The following is a 16,114-nucleotide window of genomic DNA, read 5'->3' as shown; positions in this document are numbered from 1 at the left end:
GATTCAAAGAGTAGTTACTTTTTATGGGTGTCTCGATGTGCATATAATCAAGGCGGCAATATTTGTTTTGTCAAGAGCCTTCAGTCTCATAAAGGTCTTATTTTCCAGGTGAACATGCTGGAGGAAGGCCTCCTTAATTATCCATCCATACACCTGGAACCCACAGATCATAAAGTGTCAGAACTGAGGACATTGATTGCGAAACTTGAGGAAGCTGAGGTAAAGAAGTAGCCATGTTGCCTGTGAGAGGACTTTATGTTCCATTACCTTCTGATTGGTAACAACCAATACCTGATTCGATTTGGATTTGAAGGGTCTTCCTTCTCCAGCAGGCCCAGCTCAACATGCGGAGGCTTTAAAGGCTATGAGAGGTGCGACTCTTGGTCTTGCTGAAAGGGCTTCCAGAGGAGACCAGACTGGGGAGGTTTGCCATTGGGCGGATGGATATCATCTGAATGTTCGTCTCTATGAGAGATTGTTGTGTAGTGTCTTTGACATATTGGACGAGGGCAAGCTTGTTGAGGTAATACTAAATTTTGAAGCTCTTTTGGAAAACTTCAAGCTTATCTCAGCAATTAAATTCATGTATTATGTTTTTAAGTACTTAGTAGTAATAGACGTCAAAACTTGTAGGAAGTTGATGAGATAATGGAGCTGTTGAAATCTACTTGGCGGATCCTGGGGATCACTCAAACGATCCATGATTTATGCTATACTTGGGTGTTATTTCGTCAGGTAGGAACTGTTCAAGTGTAAACTTTATTCCTTTATTTGGACGATTCATAGGAAAATGTTACTCTATACATGCACTCAATCCAATTTAAGCACGAGTCCAGTTTTTGAATTTCATAGCCTTTTGGGGTTTTTGTGAGGTATTTCTTATGCGAGATAAATAATGAGTTTTTCTTTAAACACTTGCCAATAGGAACTCAATGAATGCCTTGTGGCTTCTGTGCATGTGCATGTGCACGTGTTAGTTTCTTTTTAGATAGTTCTATTTTCATATTATGATGATATTTTCTCTCGATTTATTTAATCCCCGTGTGATGTCTGCACTTAGCTGAATTTATCATATGAAAGTGCCTTCGTAAAAGAGGTTTCTTAAATTGCCTTCTGTAAAATATATCACCTTCACTTCAGGTGCTTCATTTCCCTCTTGAATGAATTGAAACTTGGTATTATTATGCATTTAACTCAGGCAATCAACTCAATTCATGGCCTATGCAATGCATGATTGGTTTTTATCACAACCAATCTTTGGAAGTGATTGAAAGGAAAGGCCAAGATTATCAAGCAACTGCTAAAGCCAAAGCACATGCACTGCAGCCATATTCTACTGCAGTGGTAGCCACAGCAGGCTACTTTTCCAAGTAGTAGTCCCAATTACAAGTGAAAAGCAACATCCTGTAGTGCCGTGTTTATCATGGCTACCTGCTTAACCACTGTCACAAAATCCCTATAACTGAAGCTAAGAGGCATGCTAATGAAACATCTCAAATGATGAGTTGATTTGACGCATCTCATAATCCTCTTTGCTGCCCACCAATGGACTACCTTAGGGTGAGCCGTGGACTTACTCATTGCACCTATAACATATGATAAATGTGTGGATCTATTTCCCAACTGAAATGCAATACAAAGTCTTGTCCATGCCTGGCTCACGTTTGAGAAGTTTCAACTTCATCCCTTTTTCCATTGGAGTAGAAATTGGCTTTTGGGGATCCTTTCTACTGATTCAAGTGTTTGTGCACAAAGTGAAAGCCTGATTTCCCTACTTAGGACTAGAAGTTGTAGCACGGTGAAAAAGAAGGACAAGAAAAGACAGGTAAGGGAAGGATGAAAGAGCTACTATGGGCTGTAATGGGGATACCAGTGGTGTTGGATAAGGATGCACAGGATGCTGATATATATGTAAAAAAGACCCATTGCCAAAAGATAAGTGTTCAAAATGCTGGGATCTTAGCCGCATCATCGAGGAGCCACTCATTGAGACAAATCAAGAACTAAATCAGCACCTATCAAGCCAAGCACTTCAAATGTCTAAGCTAACGCAGAGACCAAGGGCAATGCTGATGATGGGAGAATGATAAGCTAGGTGTTCTATGCTTAACTTAAGCTTCCAGTTAGAGTGCAGTGGCGAGCAATTATAGAGAATTAATGAGCATCTCGATTTGAGCAGCGGCAAGGCCACCAAAAGAGAAAACTAAGCAAGAGGAGTAGAGAATGCATGCCTATTGGCCACCATTTGGTACATCCCCTTGCTGGGCATTCTCCTGATCGTGCATTGGTCAGGTTTAGTGCCTCATCCACAACTTCTTGTGGGCCTGCAGCAATGACGAGCAGCCTGGGCCAAGGTGGCCTTGAGAGTTATTGTCCACCCTCTTCACAAAAGGGGGGACTGGGCATCATCACTCCGTTGATTCAGAATTGAGCCTTGTTGGGCAAGCTTATTGTCTGCGGCCTCCAGCCAGGGAGAGACCCATGGAAGGATTTTCAGCTTGCCTGCATTTTGGCCGACATCCCTTCCCACAGTGACTTGTGGCCCTTCGGCACCAGATGGATCTTCTCGGCCACTCCTATCTCCAAACTTTTATGGCTGGTCATGGGCATTTATAACAGGGTGATGGTAATGAAGCTGACCGACCAGCATTAAAGATGCATAAATATACATGCCTTGTTAAATCGTCAAAATCATCTGCAAGGGAAACATTTTTTAGAATTCATGGATGACTACACCAAATCCACCATAGTGTCATTCATAACCCTCAAATTTGAAGTCTTTGACTACTCTAAATCTTGCACTATGTTGTATTTATTTGAGAAAATTAGTTAAAAATTCAGAAATTTGTGAATTCTTGAATTAAATTTGAGTACCTAATTTAGCCCAATTATTTTGTATGAAAGATTTTTTGTAACAAAGATGCTGCCCATGATAATTTCTGCGAGATCCAGTGATTGGGGCCTACAGAGAGTTTCTTTGGCGTAAGGGCTGGCCAAGGAGGTTCTAGAGCAGAGTTTGGCTTTGTATTGATGTTCATTCACAGCCGTCACCTGTGCTTGAAGTACAGTTGTACACTTCTCATAATACAGACAGTAGTTTAGGACTCTTTTGTGTGCCGTGTGTATTTATTCCATTGCTATTTCTCTCTCTAAATCCTAGCACATAGGCACGACTGTTCCACACTTGGAGCTTGGGCCTTGCCTTCAACATCCTCAAAACACCCAAAGGGTTTATGAGACCAAAAAGTGATACATTAGTCCCAGGATAATGCTAATCCATGAAAAAAAAACTGAAAAAAGTCTGGAATGGGAAAAACTCTGTACATTGGATGGGGTCTTAAAATACCCATTGAAGGGCTCCCTCTCGAAGGAGTATTTGCATTGATTGCTGAAGTGAAGAATGAGTACAAAAATAGTCTGAATCTGCTCTAAAACTGGATTAAACTGTGTTACCCAAAAGAGCTGCTTTTTTCTCCTTACAGGCCGCAGGGCGCTGGCCAGAGAGCATATGCATGAGGGTTGCGGTTTTGATGACTTTCTATGTTGTGTGAATCTCCTTGTGGGCTGCGAGAGATGAGCACTTGCTAGACTTGAAAATGAGGGAACAAGGATTTGATTGTGCCATATATTTTGACTGGGTTTACAGTTGTGCTGGTGGATTGGTATAGAGCTGGCTGACTTTAAGAGTTGTGGGATTTTGCCCCTCTGGGCTGGTTGACTGGGATTCATGGGCCTCCATGCCCTTGGGCGTTGGTCTTGGGCAAGTGTGGGATGTCAACAGTCCTGTTTTTGCCCATGGATTTGGTCCATCCAAGCTTTTCCCATATGGCTTTACATAGCCTTTACAAAGGTCTATGCTTCTCGTATGTCTTCCCGATTGCTGCTAGTACCTTGGACCAGGAGCTTGCACACCTAGAGGAGGCTTGAATTGCCCAGGACAACCAACATGCGTCTAATAAACGTTCGGGTAACTCGTACATCATTTCATACTGCCAGTGGGTTACAAAGACGGTGCTGGAAGGGCATGACAAGATGGTGTGGGACATGCACGATGCAGGTATGCACTTGTCCTGTACAGTCATCTCTCCATGGCATCCAAGTGTGGGATGCACGCGACAATCCTCCTCACCTAAGTCAGGTCTCAGAATGAAGCTCCATACATCGTTGCAGGCCTTGCTGGTTTTTGGTTCTTGGTTCCCAGTTTCTGTGTGTTGAAAATGCACCTGAGAACATTCTATCTCAACGCATGCAAGAGCGGTCCACCCCCTTATGCTGCTGGTGTCACGTGGAAGATCGGTCGTCATCTCCAATTCAGCAGAGGAATTGTAGAACATTTCTAGTAACTTCAAACCTTTTGTGACCAGAGGGACCTCACTGTGAACCTTGGTTTTACCAAGGTGATGATCTTCAATGTTACACATCAGGAAGCAGCATCTACATACAGAAGTGAGCTTGTTGTGATATCATCACTTCGCACATTACTTAGGTGTCAGTTTTATAGAACTATGCCATCCACATACAAGAGAATGGCCACTATTGTATGGGCTAGCCGTGAGCCCATGCCTCTCATCCTATAAATGAAATTTGAAATCTCAGCACCCATTTTCAACCGCAATCGTGCCACACTCTCTCTGGATAAGCACCCTGGTGCCCAGATCCGGCCATTCACTGACTTAGGAGGTGAATTTCAGCTTGGCTTCATCATTTGTGTTTACCACTGGCCTAAGTGAATGCAAAGAAAGCTCCCTAGTGAGCATAGTTATCATAGTGGTGCATCTCACTCTCTAATGCCTTTAGGTCACGTGTAAAGGTAATCATCAAAGTGCTTTTCATCGAATGAAGGGATTGGAGTGACAAAGAAAGGAAGCAAGTGAGCCATCTATCGAGCTGATATAATGCCCTTGGTGATGAAGTGTTCATCTAATTCCAGATTTTAGTGTTACCTCAGCATGAACATTGTCAACAGCATGGCCTCTCTTTGTGGCAAATTGAACCACCAAGCGGTTGCTCCATCTCTCGTTCTTTTCTGTGGATGGTTATGTTCATAAAGATTATGAAATTGGAATGTGGGTTTAATGGCCTTTTGGTGTGTATCAGTTTTTAGTCTTCATAAAGTGGGGAGAACGACGACGTGAATTCTCTATGGCAGCCAAAGCGAGAAAGAGGATAAGCGCTTTGTTGAGAAGTGAGGCTGGTTGGACTCTTCGGGAAGACGAAATTTGAGGAAAAGCACATTAAGAGTGTGATTCAAGAAGGAAATTTTTCTTAGTGAGTGTGCTCTTCATCTACATAGATACGCCATAAGCTTGGTTTCAGCAAAAGAAGCATGCAAGCCTCTAAGTGGTCCAGTGAGGAGGCTTGGCCTCCAATGGCAAGGACAAAAAGAAGAAAAAGTCTAGCTTTAGTCAGCTGACATCTCAAGTCATCTAGGATTCTGGAGTAGGCAACCATTATAGAGAACGCCTTCAAATGTTGGGATTGAAGCCAGTGTACAAGCGTAGACATTGACTGGTTTCCACTGACAACTAACTTTCATTTTGCTTCAACAAAAGGGCATGAACTTATGGCATGCATGATCGTCAAGTGTAGGAGATCTTGGTCCAATTGATTGTATAATTAGCTGCAACTCTTCATCGACAACCGGAAATAATTGGGTTCGTCTTCTTGTAGAGGCGCTCCTACCAGGATCGCCAGATACAGTCAGGCTCAAAAAGGCATACTTTTGTTTTGTAAAGTAGAAATGCACATATTGGCAAGTAAACATAATCATGGAAGCTTCTACAAGCTTTCATGAACGTGCTACATATGCCTCTTATTCAATGTACTGCATTAATGTTTTTGTAGGCTGTTAGGTGTCCTCTTATGACAATGCAATAGGTAAAATTGCCTTGATTTGAAGTTTGTCCTGACAGGTGAATGCCTTGATTTGCAGTTTGTACTTACAGGAGAAGAGGGACTTTTGCAACATGCAGCACTACAAATGAAGAGAATAGCTGCTGATGGGCAACGAAGTCCTCAGGAAAGGTTTTACATGAAAAGCTTGCGGTCCTATAGAGAGGGCATGGATGGTGCTCAAGAGCTGACATTTGTAGAGTCGGTCCTTGGTCCTATCAGACAGTGGGTGGACAAGCGCATGGAAGATTATCACTTGCACTTTGCTGATGTAATGTATATCATACCTGACTTTGATATGTTTGAAATCAGAAGCCCCTGTCACATGAAAGGCTGCCACTAGAGACGGAGATTGACCTCATTTTGCATGGTGCTGCATATAAGTGCGAATTCAAATGTTGATGAATCTGATCTGGTTGCTGCTGCTCTCTCTGGCAGGCCTTGAAGATGGAAGCTCTCATGACATTGGCAATGGTGGCTGGTAGGCTTTTGGCCGATGAAAAGGACCAAACTGGGGTGAGTGCCGTCAGCTTGGAGTTACTAAATTTCTAAATCCAGTTTTGGTTTCTATATGTGCTCAGTGGCATGTTGTTTGTAGTGGGGATCTTTTGCTTGCAAAAAGTTTGGCTCAACAGCTAATTTCTTGTATGCAGATCACCAGGATGACATCAGCGGCAGAGATGGCTGCAGTTGCAAAACAAGCAGAAGATTATATCATGTCGTCTGCAAAGGCTGCGTTTGAAAGAGTTAGTGCATGTTTCTACTCGGTGTGCGTGCTTTGCATTTGTATCGTGATGCTATAGAAGCTCTGAAAGGAGCACATCTTGTGGTATCAGGCATTGAAGGCAGTGGACATGAAATGTGAAGCTGAGCATGAACACCCCTTGGCACTGCTTGCAGAGGATGTTCAAGGTCTTGCCAGAAAGGATGCTTCTGTGTTTGCTCCTATTCTCTCTCGATGGCACCCTCATGCAGTTCCTTTCTCTGCCTCTCTCTTTCACAATCTTTACCAAAAGGAGCTGGTGGGTTTTGTACACAATTAGTAGCACTTTGATGATGCATGCTTCTTTCAACTTGCCAAAACTATATTCTGATTCTAATGTGTGTGTGTGCGCTAGCTAGAAACCCTTTCTTGACGGAGTTTCTGTTCTTACGGATGATGTGGCATCAGTGCTTCCGGCAGCTGATAGCCTAGAACAATACCTCATGGGACTTATCATGTCTGCCAGCACGGAGAGTGAGATTAACTATTACAAGGAGCAGATGAAACCTTTTCAGGTATGATACGTCTGAAGGAAGCTTGAGATACTGTTTGTTTGGAAGGGAAAGGGTGAGGGATTTTTTGAAAGCAACTTTGTTTCTTGTTCTCTTCCATTTGATTATGTGACATTTAGGCAACCCTTATGACTGCATTTCCCTGGCCAGCTACACATATTGTGAGTGTGTGCAGGTGTGTGTTTTCTGTATAGAGCTAGCCTTCATCATGGATGAGTCTGCCCTTCATCCTAAATAAATGATAGAAACTCACTATAGTAGTTTATCTACAAAGATTTGTCACCAATGTGGACCTTTCTTATTTTGAACCTGCAGTGCTGATGACATGAGTAGGGATGCCATAGAATGTAGTCTCTATGCTATGTGTAATAAAGTTGACGGTTTGTAGACTCTCACCGAGTTAAGATCACACTTTGCTTTGTGTTGAGGTCGGGAAATCTGAAGTTTCCATTGGCATATAACACATGTAACTGGAATTTTGTAGGTTGAGGAGATTTCAGGCACGTTGATCATGCGATGGGTCAATATGCAGCTCAACAGGGTCTCGGAGTGGGTTGACCGTACGCTTCACCAAGAGGTTTTTATGTAGTGCTCATTGTTACGATTTCTGTCGAAGCTTCTTGTATTGCTTTGGGTTGTTTTCGTCACATTGAATGCCCAGCTGCATTTTAATGTGCATTATATGATGCGGTTTTAATTTTCCAAGTTCAAAGATTCATTCTCGTAGGTTGGACAAAAGTTTATATGATTCAAAAGTAAACATAGATGTGAGTGCTCCTAAAAACACCTATAATCCACAGGCTGCCCCAAGATCTTGGGGGCCTCGCCTAGAGACTCAGGTGGGAGAGCCCTCACTGGTGAGGCCGCAATGGTCATCTCCACCGGCTCTGAGAAACGATGATTCAGACGACGAATGGAATTCGTCGGTTGTCTCCTCTCCGAATCAGGGGCTTTAGGGGCCGACGGGAATGCTTTGGAGAGGCGCGCGCGGGGGGGGGATGGGGGGGGGGGTGGTAGGCACGGAGGAAGAGGAAGGGGCAAATGGAGCGACTGCGGGTAGAGTCGGAGGCGAGGGTGGGGCAGGGGGGGAGGAGGGGAGGAGGAGCGGGAAGGCGGAGAGGGACGCTGCTCAGAGGTATCCATCAAGGAGGAAGGCTTAACTTGCCCTCGACGTCAGACTAGGAGATCGCCCCCGATGCTTCCCCCTCCTACTTCCCACTCAGATCCTCACCACGGGGCCAGGGAGGAGGAGGTTCCCAGGTTGCGGAGCACTAGGTTCTGACCATGGATGACCCGTCGGCCGGAGAGTGGCGAATGGTTGGCCCCGCCCCAGTCGCCGGCCGAGCACCAAAGCTAAGCAACGTTGCAGTGCGTGCCATGCTGGCAGCATGTAGGAGGATTCGGTTCTGTCAAAGAACCGTTTCGAGCACTTATCACAGCACCCGCCCGCAGACGGCGGGCCTCCTCCAGTCTCATGGAGAGGGTTGTCCCTCCCCCCCCCGCCCCTTGAGCCTGCAAATGCAACATTGGCCTGGAAGGCCGGAATACTCCACTCTGTGTAAAATGGGGTTGCCCCGAAGGCTGGGAATCGATATAGTGTGAGGCACAGAATCTGGTGAGGTAACAGAGATGCGGAGAGATGGAATCATGGCTGCTCGTGTCAAGGCCGAGGTAGCGGTTGGGGGGGGGGGGGTCCATCACTCTCCGGATGGCACCACCTATCACTGGGAGAAGAGGAAGGTATTCCTTCTTGAGGCCTAGAAAGCAAACAGTCACGGGAAAGCCTGAAACTCAAGCGAGAGGGCCGGATGCCGGGTCGAAGCCGTGTTGCCACCTTGCAAAGAAGGCCTGCGCCGTACGCAATGCAACGGGGCTCAACTGCATGGCAAGATCAGATGCCATTGGCGAGTTTAACTCAACACACCCCAAAGGATGAATGTCTTCGATTTTTGTAGGCGCACCTAGGAGGCTAGCCTGAAGAAGATCCTTGAGTTGGCCATGCACGGGACAGCTACTGACAATCTTGCAAACCAGAGTGGAGGCCTCTAGGGATGCGACAATTGTAGCAAGAAGCTATAGGTCCGCTTTAGAAAACGAAGGTAGGTAACGATAGGCTCGATCGGGGGAGACGGAGCGGTTGCCATGGAGTCCTCCTGGGGGTGAAGACCAGAATAGGCCGAAACTTGCCGAAATTAGAGGAAAAGCCCACAAGTTGAGGGTGCTGTCGACGGCAAAGCAAGAAAGGGGAGCGAAAGAACAACCGGGGGGGGGGGGGTGTTGACCATAGTAGTTAGGAAAAGCCCACAAGTTGAGGGTGCTGTCGACGGCAAAGCAAGAAAGGGGAGCGAAAGAACAACCGGGGGGGGGGGGGGGGTGGTGTTGACCATAGTAGTTAGGAAACGCGTTTCCTACAGGAGGGAAGGAAATGAGGAAAAGTTTCCTTGTAGGAAATGCATTTTTTTCAAGCAATTTTTTTTTTTGGGCCCAAATCTAACGTTGAAATTTGTGCGACTCTTTTTGATAAAGTTTTTTCTAGTTTCCATGTGCCGCTTTCCCTCGCTGATTTATTTTGTATTGTTTATGGGCATTGGGCCATGACTGTTGATTCATCATGATTCATGTGACATGAACACTTCAAACTTAAAAGTTTTATATACCTAGATGAATCCATGAACAAGCCCAAATTCACCTTTTAGGAACGTGCTTGTTATATACTCATCGTAGTCAACCCACAAGACTATATAACTATCAACTACATTATGCATAGTATGGACTAGACACTATGACATCCCCACTAACGTCATCAGTGCCCAATAGTGGGTGTAGAACTCCGTATCAAGATATGCTCTCACACACGCACTCCACACACACACACATACACACACACACACATAAGAGCATATATTCACACAAAGCCCTTCGAACTGAGTTTCTGTCAAACCTCTGGAGATATAGGGTAGACTCAGCCATACTGAAGCCTAGCACTAAGGGAAGTAGAAAATAGAAAGAATTAGTACAACAAATAAGTAGTTGATAGAACAAATGCATTGCTAAAGATAGAAAGAATTAGCACAATATCAACTGGCCGCAACTCGGACAAAAACTCCACAATGTGAAATCTGCATGTCCGCTGATACGGCTGAATTATATACCTAGATGAATCTAGGAACATGCCCAAATTCACCTTTTAGGAACGTGCATGTTATATACTCATGGTAGTGAACCCACAAGACTATATAATTATCAACTGCATTATGCATAGTATGGACTAGATACTACGACATCCCCACTAACGGCATCAGTGCCCAATAGTGGGTGTCGAACTCTGTATCAAGATACGCTCTCTCTCACACACACACACACACACACACACACACACACACACACATAAGTTATAACCTATGTAGTGTCATGTATGGTTTTTTTATTTGTGTGGCATGGAATGATGGATGATTGGATCATGGATCATGAATAGCGGACCATGGTCTTTGAATCATGATCATTTGACATTGATGATGCATGATTATATGGTTTTTGTTATTTGTGATTCAAAGACTGTAGGCTTCAAATTGATGTTTCCATGTATTCTATGCATTTAATGTTATTTTTACATATTTTATACAGTATATATTTGAAACTTTGTACATGCAAAAACGTGTAGGTAGGAAACTTTGGGCTGATTTTATGAAACCCGTTTGAAACTTTTAGGAAACCCGTTTCAAACAACCCCCTAACTAACATGGTGGTGATGAGAGAAGGGGGTGCAAAGATGGCGGCAAGGGGGGCAGAGGAGGGCAAAGGCGGGGGTAGGGGGGAGCAGGGCGCAGATGCTTAGACGGGCATGGGGGTCAAGGCGAAGGGAGAGATGGTGAAGGCGGCAGTCTCGAGGCCCGCGAGGGTAGCTTCGTGGCGGTATGGGACGTCACGAGGTAGAGATTGGTCGGCACATCCAACTAGTTAGCTCAGCTCGTGGCTCGGTGGGGACAGCCAAGACTTGTGAGCTTGCCCACGGCTGTCAAGGTTGGGAGGTGAGTCAGGGCTGCACTCCCTTCACTTTGCTTGGTTGTTTTGCAGGTTTCGAGTCTTGTACCAGAAATGTTCTACGAGGTGATCCTATAGGGATTTGACAAGCGGGAGTTAGGGGAGAGCAGGGAGGCGAGGGCGGGTCAGCCGCGCAGGACTTTGGGGGCGGGGGTGTCGGTGTGGGGGATGCAAGGCAAACGGAGGGGGTGCAGGTGCTAACAGGGTGGCGAAGGGGGAGGAGGGGGGGACCGACGAACAGGAGGGGGAGAGCAGCTATAACTCAATGTTCTTTCTCATACAAGGCCTCCAAGTTGAGCTTTCTTTTAGCCTATGCTTCCACTTAACTAAATATTCTTTACACTCTATGTTGAGTACGTCTGGTTCTTATATCAGGATTTTTTTCAGGCTCATGTGGAATACTAGGTGGTTCTGAAACTCAAAAAGGGCTTCATTATCTACAAGATCTTCAAAGTGACATTGAGAATGAAAGACTACTCTCATTGGGAGAGTCTATGGCTCTCACCCTATGGTGGCCAACAAAACCTGGTTGCCCACAACACAGCTCACCAGGGAAAACTGAGCAGAACTGCTATAAAGCAGCTTCCTCCGAATGGTCAGGAGGAGGGGAGCAGTCTGCTGCTCAGGAGTAATGTCAATGCCCATCTGGCATCTAAGATATTGTGTTGTGGCACCTCTATGTATCGGCTGAAAATCATCAACTGGTCTCAAGTAAGAGACGAAGGGGGACCGCCGAAAACCACATGATTCGTGCCAGTTGATCCAATCGTTGGAGGTGAGGCAAAAGGCATCGGCAAACCTTTGGAGATCCCCTTTGGAGCTGGAAACGTAAGCTGTAGTGTCATCCGTGAACATTGCATCTAAAAGCCCCTCCAGGATGTTGATGAGCAGGTTGTGGCCCTAAAGACCCATGTCTTGCGCATTGAGGAAACTACTCTTGACCTCTATGACAAAGAGGAAGAGGAAAGGAGCCGGGGGCAGCCCTGGAGCATCGAGTAGGAAATAGGAAAAAGATCCATGTGTGCTCTTTGTATGAGGATTTGATTGTATGCCGATGAGTAGAGGGCTGAGTCCCCCCTGATCTAGAGGCTGAGAGACCCATCTGTAGCATGGTGCTAAAAAATTGCCTGTCATCTCTGCTAGGTATGATGTCTCAAAACTCTAATTTTCAAAACTTAACAGAATCACAGAAAGGGGGAAAATCATAGTCACATGGGATGCGGAATGGGGACGGGGAACGGGGACGGAAAAGATTGAGAATGGCCATTCCTTGTGACTATAGAGTGACATGGGACGGGAATGGGAACGGGAAGATGCTGCCATCCCCAACGTTCCTGAGTCTAAAAATTCCCATTCCCTGTGACTATGGGGAAAATCCCTAAATTCACAGAGCTTTCTTCAATCTATCCACTGAAGCATAGTGTAGCTCTTGGTTTCACAACACTTTCTTGAAGCCCCAGTCATGCCTTCCTTCACATGCTTGGTGACACACCCCCTTGCTTAGCACTTGCTATGTGGCCATAAGAGTAAGGCCATATATTACACTAAGGCTAAAACCCCTCTCTTGGCCTTTCATAATTAAATGTTCAATTGATGCCTTTGAGCATTCTCTAAACCTCTCATCGTCGCATTGGCCACCTCAAATGTTGGTTAAGCCCTCTAAATTCCCAATTATGTCCCCGTCCCTAGGGAAATCCCACCAATACAGGATATGTCACATCTCCTTACCGCAAGAAACGTTTACGTCCTGACCTCCTTACCCCAAGAACCTCTTAGGACTTGTGCCAAATGATTTGAGCGCCCGAGGCCAAACAAGAGTCCTCGATTGTGTGTGCAAGATTCCCCTCCTCTTCTGAGAGATAAATGGCTGTATCATCCACAAGCTCTGAGTCTAGAAGCTCCTTTGAGATCTGATGGGGAGATGAAGACCTTGAATAAGCTTACCATCAAGAATCGGTTTCTGATTCCACCCATAGACGACATCCTTGACAAGTTGCATGGATCGGCACGCTTTAGCCGAATTGATCTTAAGAGTGGGTATCATCAAGTGCGTTTGGTGTCTGAGGATGTACATAAAATTGCTTTCAGGACAACATTTGGGCTTTATGAGTATCTTGTTATGCCTTTTGGTCTTAGGAATGCCCCGGCTACATTCAATAGCTATCTCGGTTGCCTCTCATGGAGACTTGTCTACCATGTATGATTTGTATTATATGGATGCTGATTTTGCTACTGTTTGGGCTGATTTGATGGTTGGTCATGCACATGCCTCATATGTGATCAAAGAGAGTTATCTCATGAAAGATAATTGCCATGTGTGGTGTTTGACATGAGGCAAAAGGTTTTGGATGAGTGCCATGCTCCTCCATATGCTGGTCATAGAGGCATAATGTCTACTATGCACATGATTGAGCGGTATTTCTTCTGGCCAGGTATGCGGAAGGACATAGAGACACATATACGTGCATGTATCACCTGTCAATAGGTGAAATTTGATAGGCAAATGGCACCAGGTTTGCTTTAGCCATTGCTTATTCCCACGTAAAAATGGGAAAGTATGACAATGGATTTCATTATGGACTTGCTACGGACCTAACAAGGTAATGATGCTATTTGGACAATTGTGGACAGGATTAGCAAGCAAGCTCACTTCTTGTTGGTCAAAAAGACCATCAAAGCTAAGCATATGGTTAAAATATATCTTACACAAGTGTTCAAGCATCATGGAATGCCGAAGTGGGATAGAGATCCTAGGACTAAAGTCTGTTTTGGCGGGCCTTATTTAATAATATGGTCACTAAATTGGACTTTTCATCAGCTTATCACCCTCAAATGGATGGGCAAAGTGAGGCTGCAAATTCAACCGTGTTGGAGCTCTTGAAATGTTATATGGCGGATCAGAAGCCTTCTTGGAAGAAGTACTTACTACTTGTGGAATTTGCATACAACAACACGGTGTATGTATCTACGAGAAAGGCTCCGTTTGAGATTACCTGACCAATGTGTAGTTCCGAGTAAGGGGACATCCGCCCGTGAACCGTGCGTGTAAAATTGTTTGTTGATATGGTTATGTGGCATGTGAAAGGTGGTAAGTATTGGTTATAAACCTAGCATTAATTTATAAGTGAGTATGTATATACTTCATTAAGTTTTGGGCGACCAAAACTCACTTATAAATTATGACCAGTCTTGTGTTTGCACACATTGATGTCCCGAGGTGGATAAAACTCAAAGTCCACTGCCCAGACCTTATTCCCTTTGTACAAAGGGAGCAACCTGCCATGTGTCCATTCCAGCTTGCACCACAAGTCACTTGTCCACTCTACCTAACACCTAGGGTGGACATCTCATCATATCTCTCTTCCCTCTCTCTCTAGAAGTTGGCGTCTCCTTCACGAGGCATTTTGGCTGTATTTTTTGCACTTTCTCCTTCTCAACTCCATATCCAAGCTTGCTAGTGTATTTTCCAAGCTTCCAAGAGTGTTTCCAGGTGGTGTTCACTCTCCCACACACTCCCAATGACTGAAATTCAGCAAAACAGCTCTTATATTTGCTATGATTTTTGGTCTTTTTGCTGAAAACCCTAATTTCAACCTTCCTTCCTCAAGTTGAACCATACGGGAAGCTTTCCCAGGGTTCCCTTCATCCTTTTGAAGACTTTTGTTTGCGAAGGATTGCGACAGACCGAAGATTTCCACAGCCCAAATGCTTGCATTGCGAAGACTTTCGCTATCATCGACTATACTTGCAATTGGTAAGCTTTGATGCTGAAATATGGAAGCAAGTAGCAGTAGGGAGGAGTAGGGACTTCATGTTCACATACCCTGTGTAGTATTCTCTTGTCCTACGTGCTCTTTGGTAGATTGTTGTTACCATGTGTGTGTGAAACAATGGAAAGAAAGAAAGAAAGAAAGATTTTATTAACGTCTTCCAAAAGACCGAACTCGGCCTATGAGACAAATCAGTGTACCTATGTGGGGTATCCTCTGTCATCCCAACAAAATGAAAAAGTACTAAACTAAAAAGTTGAATCTGGGTGTGCAATCTGGTTGTCAGCGTAGGCTTGCAACCCACACTACCCTCTCAAGTGCCCATGACACTATTTACTTGATTCTCCCAAGATCAATACACTTTATTTGAGGGAGGGGCCGGCCGTTCCGGCTCATTGTGTGTCTCTTGTAAAATTCAGCAAATTACTTCTTGTATTTAGCATGTTGTCCATTAAATCTTGGTGTATTTAAGTGTATTGATTAGCATTGTGTTCAACCAAGTTACACAGCGTACCACCCCTTTAGGACAGTTTGGACTCCCCTTTTCTCCGGCTCTCTCAGAATGTGAATGGATGTGTATGGGATGTGATAGGATGTGATAAGATGAAAATAGGATGTGATAAGATGTGATGTAATGAGAATGAATGTGGAAGAATGAATGCGGATGTGTATGTGGAAGAATGGATGTGGATGTGTATGTGGAAGAATGGATATGGATGTGTATGTGAAAGGACAGAGCTCCCAACGAAGATGCACTTCCTCATGCTCACTGAGGATGGATTCTTCCAGCAGCCGGGCTACTTGAGTGTTCACATGTCCCATGCCATGTGGATTGTGATTGGCCAAATACGGGTTTCATCCCATTGCCTCAGAGTGTAGATAGGTAGAGCTGCCAAATATTGCTCATGTAGTTGGAGTGGTAAGCCATTTTATGCAAGGCCCAGGATGCAGTGAGAAGAATCTTGAGATATGCCGAAGGCACAATGAATCATTGACTTCACTATCGGTGTAAAGATGAGTTTAAACTTTATACATTTTGTGATGCATATTGGGCAGGTGATCTATCAACAAGGAGAAGCACCACAAGCATGTGTTGCTCAATTGGAAATGGTTTTGTTTCTCGGACATCAAAGAAA

The 16,114-nt window shown here is 44.8% G+C and overlaps 1 protein-coding gene across 2 annotated transcripts in view; it reads left to right on the top strand.

Moving 5' to 3' along the window:
* LOC147620439 (plant/protein (DUF810)) overlaps window positions 1–16,114 on the top strand; it is a 103,117-nt gene that overhangs the window by 46,976 nt on the left and 40,027 nt on the right. For both annotated transcript variants that reach the window (XR_015269929.1, XM_086824659.1), the window contains exons 8-16: window positions 109–219; window positions 314–523; window positions 634–735; window positions 5,933–6,163; window positions 6,331–6,408; window positions 6,546–6,638; window positions 6,729–6,914; window positions 7,015–7,170; window positions 7,652–7,744. Coding sequence is in view for 1 of the 2 variants with exons in the window: in XM_086824659.1 (XP_086680785.1) it covers window positions 109–219; window positions 314–523; window positions 634–735; window positions 5,933–6,163; window positions 6,331–6,408; window positions 6,546–6,638; window positions 6,729–6,914; window positions 7,015–7,170; window positions 7,652–7,744 (1,260 nt within the window). In the remaining variant the exon portion in view is untranslated. The remainder of the gene's footprint in view (window positions 1–108; window positions 220–313; window positions 524–633; window positions 736–5,932; window positions 6,164–6,330; window positions 6,409–6,545; window positions 6,639–6,728; window positions 6,915–7,014; window positions 7,171–7,651; window positions 7,745–16,114) is intronic.

Source organism: Cibotium barometz, chromosome 31 (genome assembly GCF_041138505.1).
Source record: "Cibotium barometz isolate CiBa-2024 chromosome 31, ASM4113850v1, whole genome shotgun sequence".
NCBI lineage: Eukaryota > Viridiplantae > Streptophyta > Polypodiopsida > Cyatheales > Cibotiaceae > Cibotium > Cibotium barometz.
This window is presented reverse-complemented; position numbering and strand designations above follow the sequence as displayed.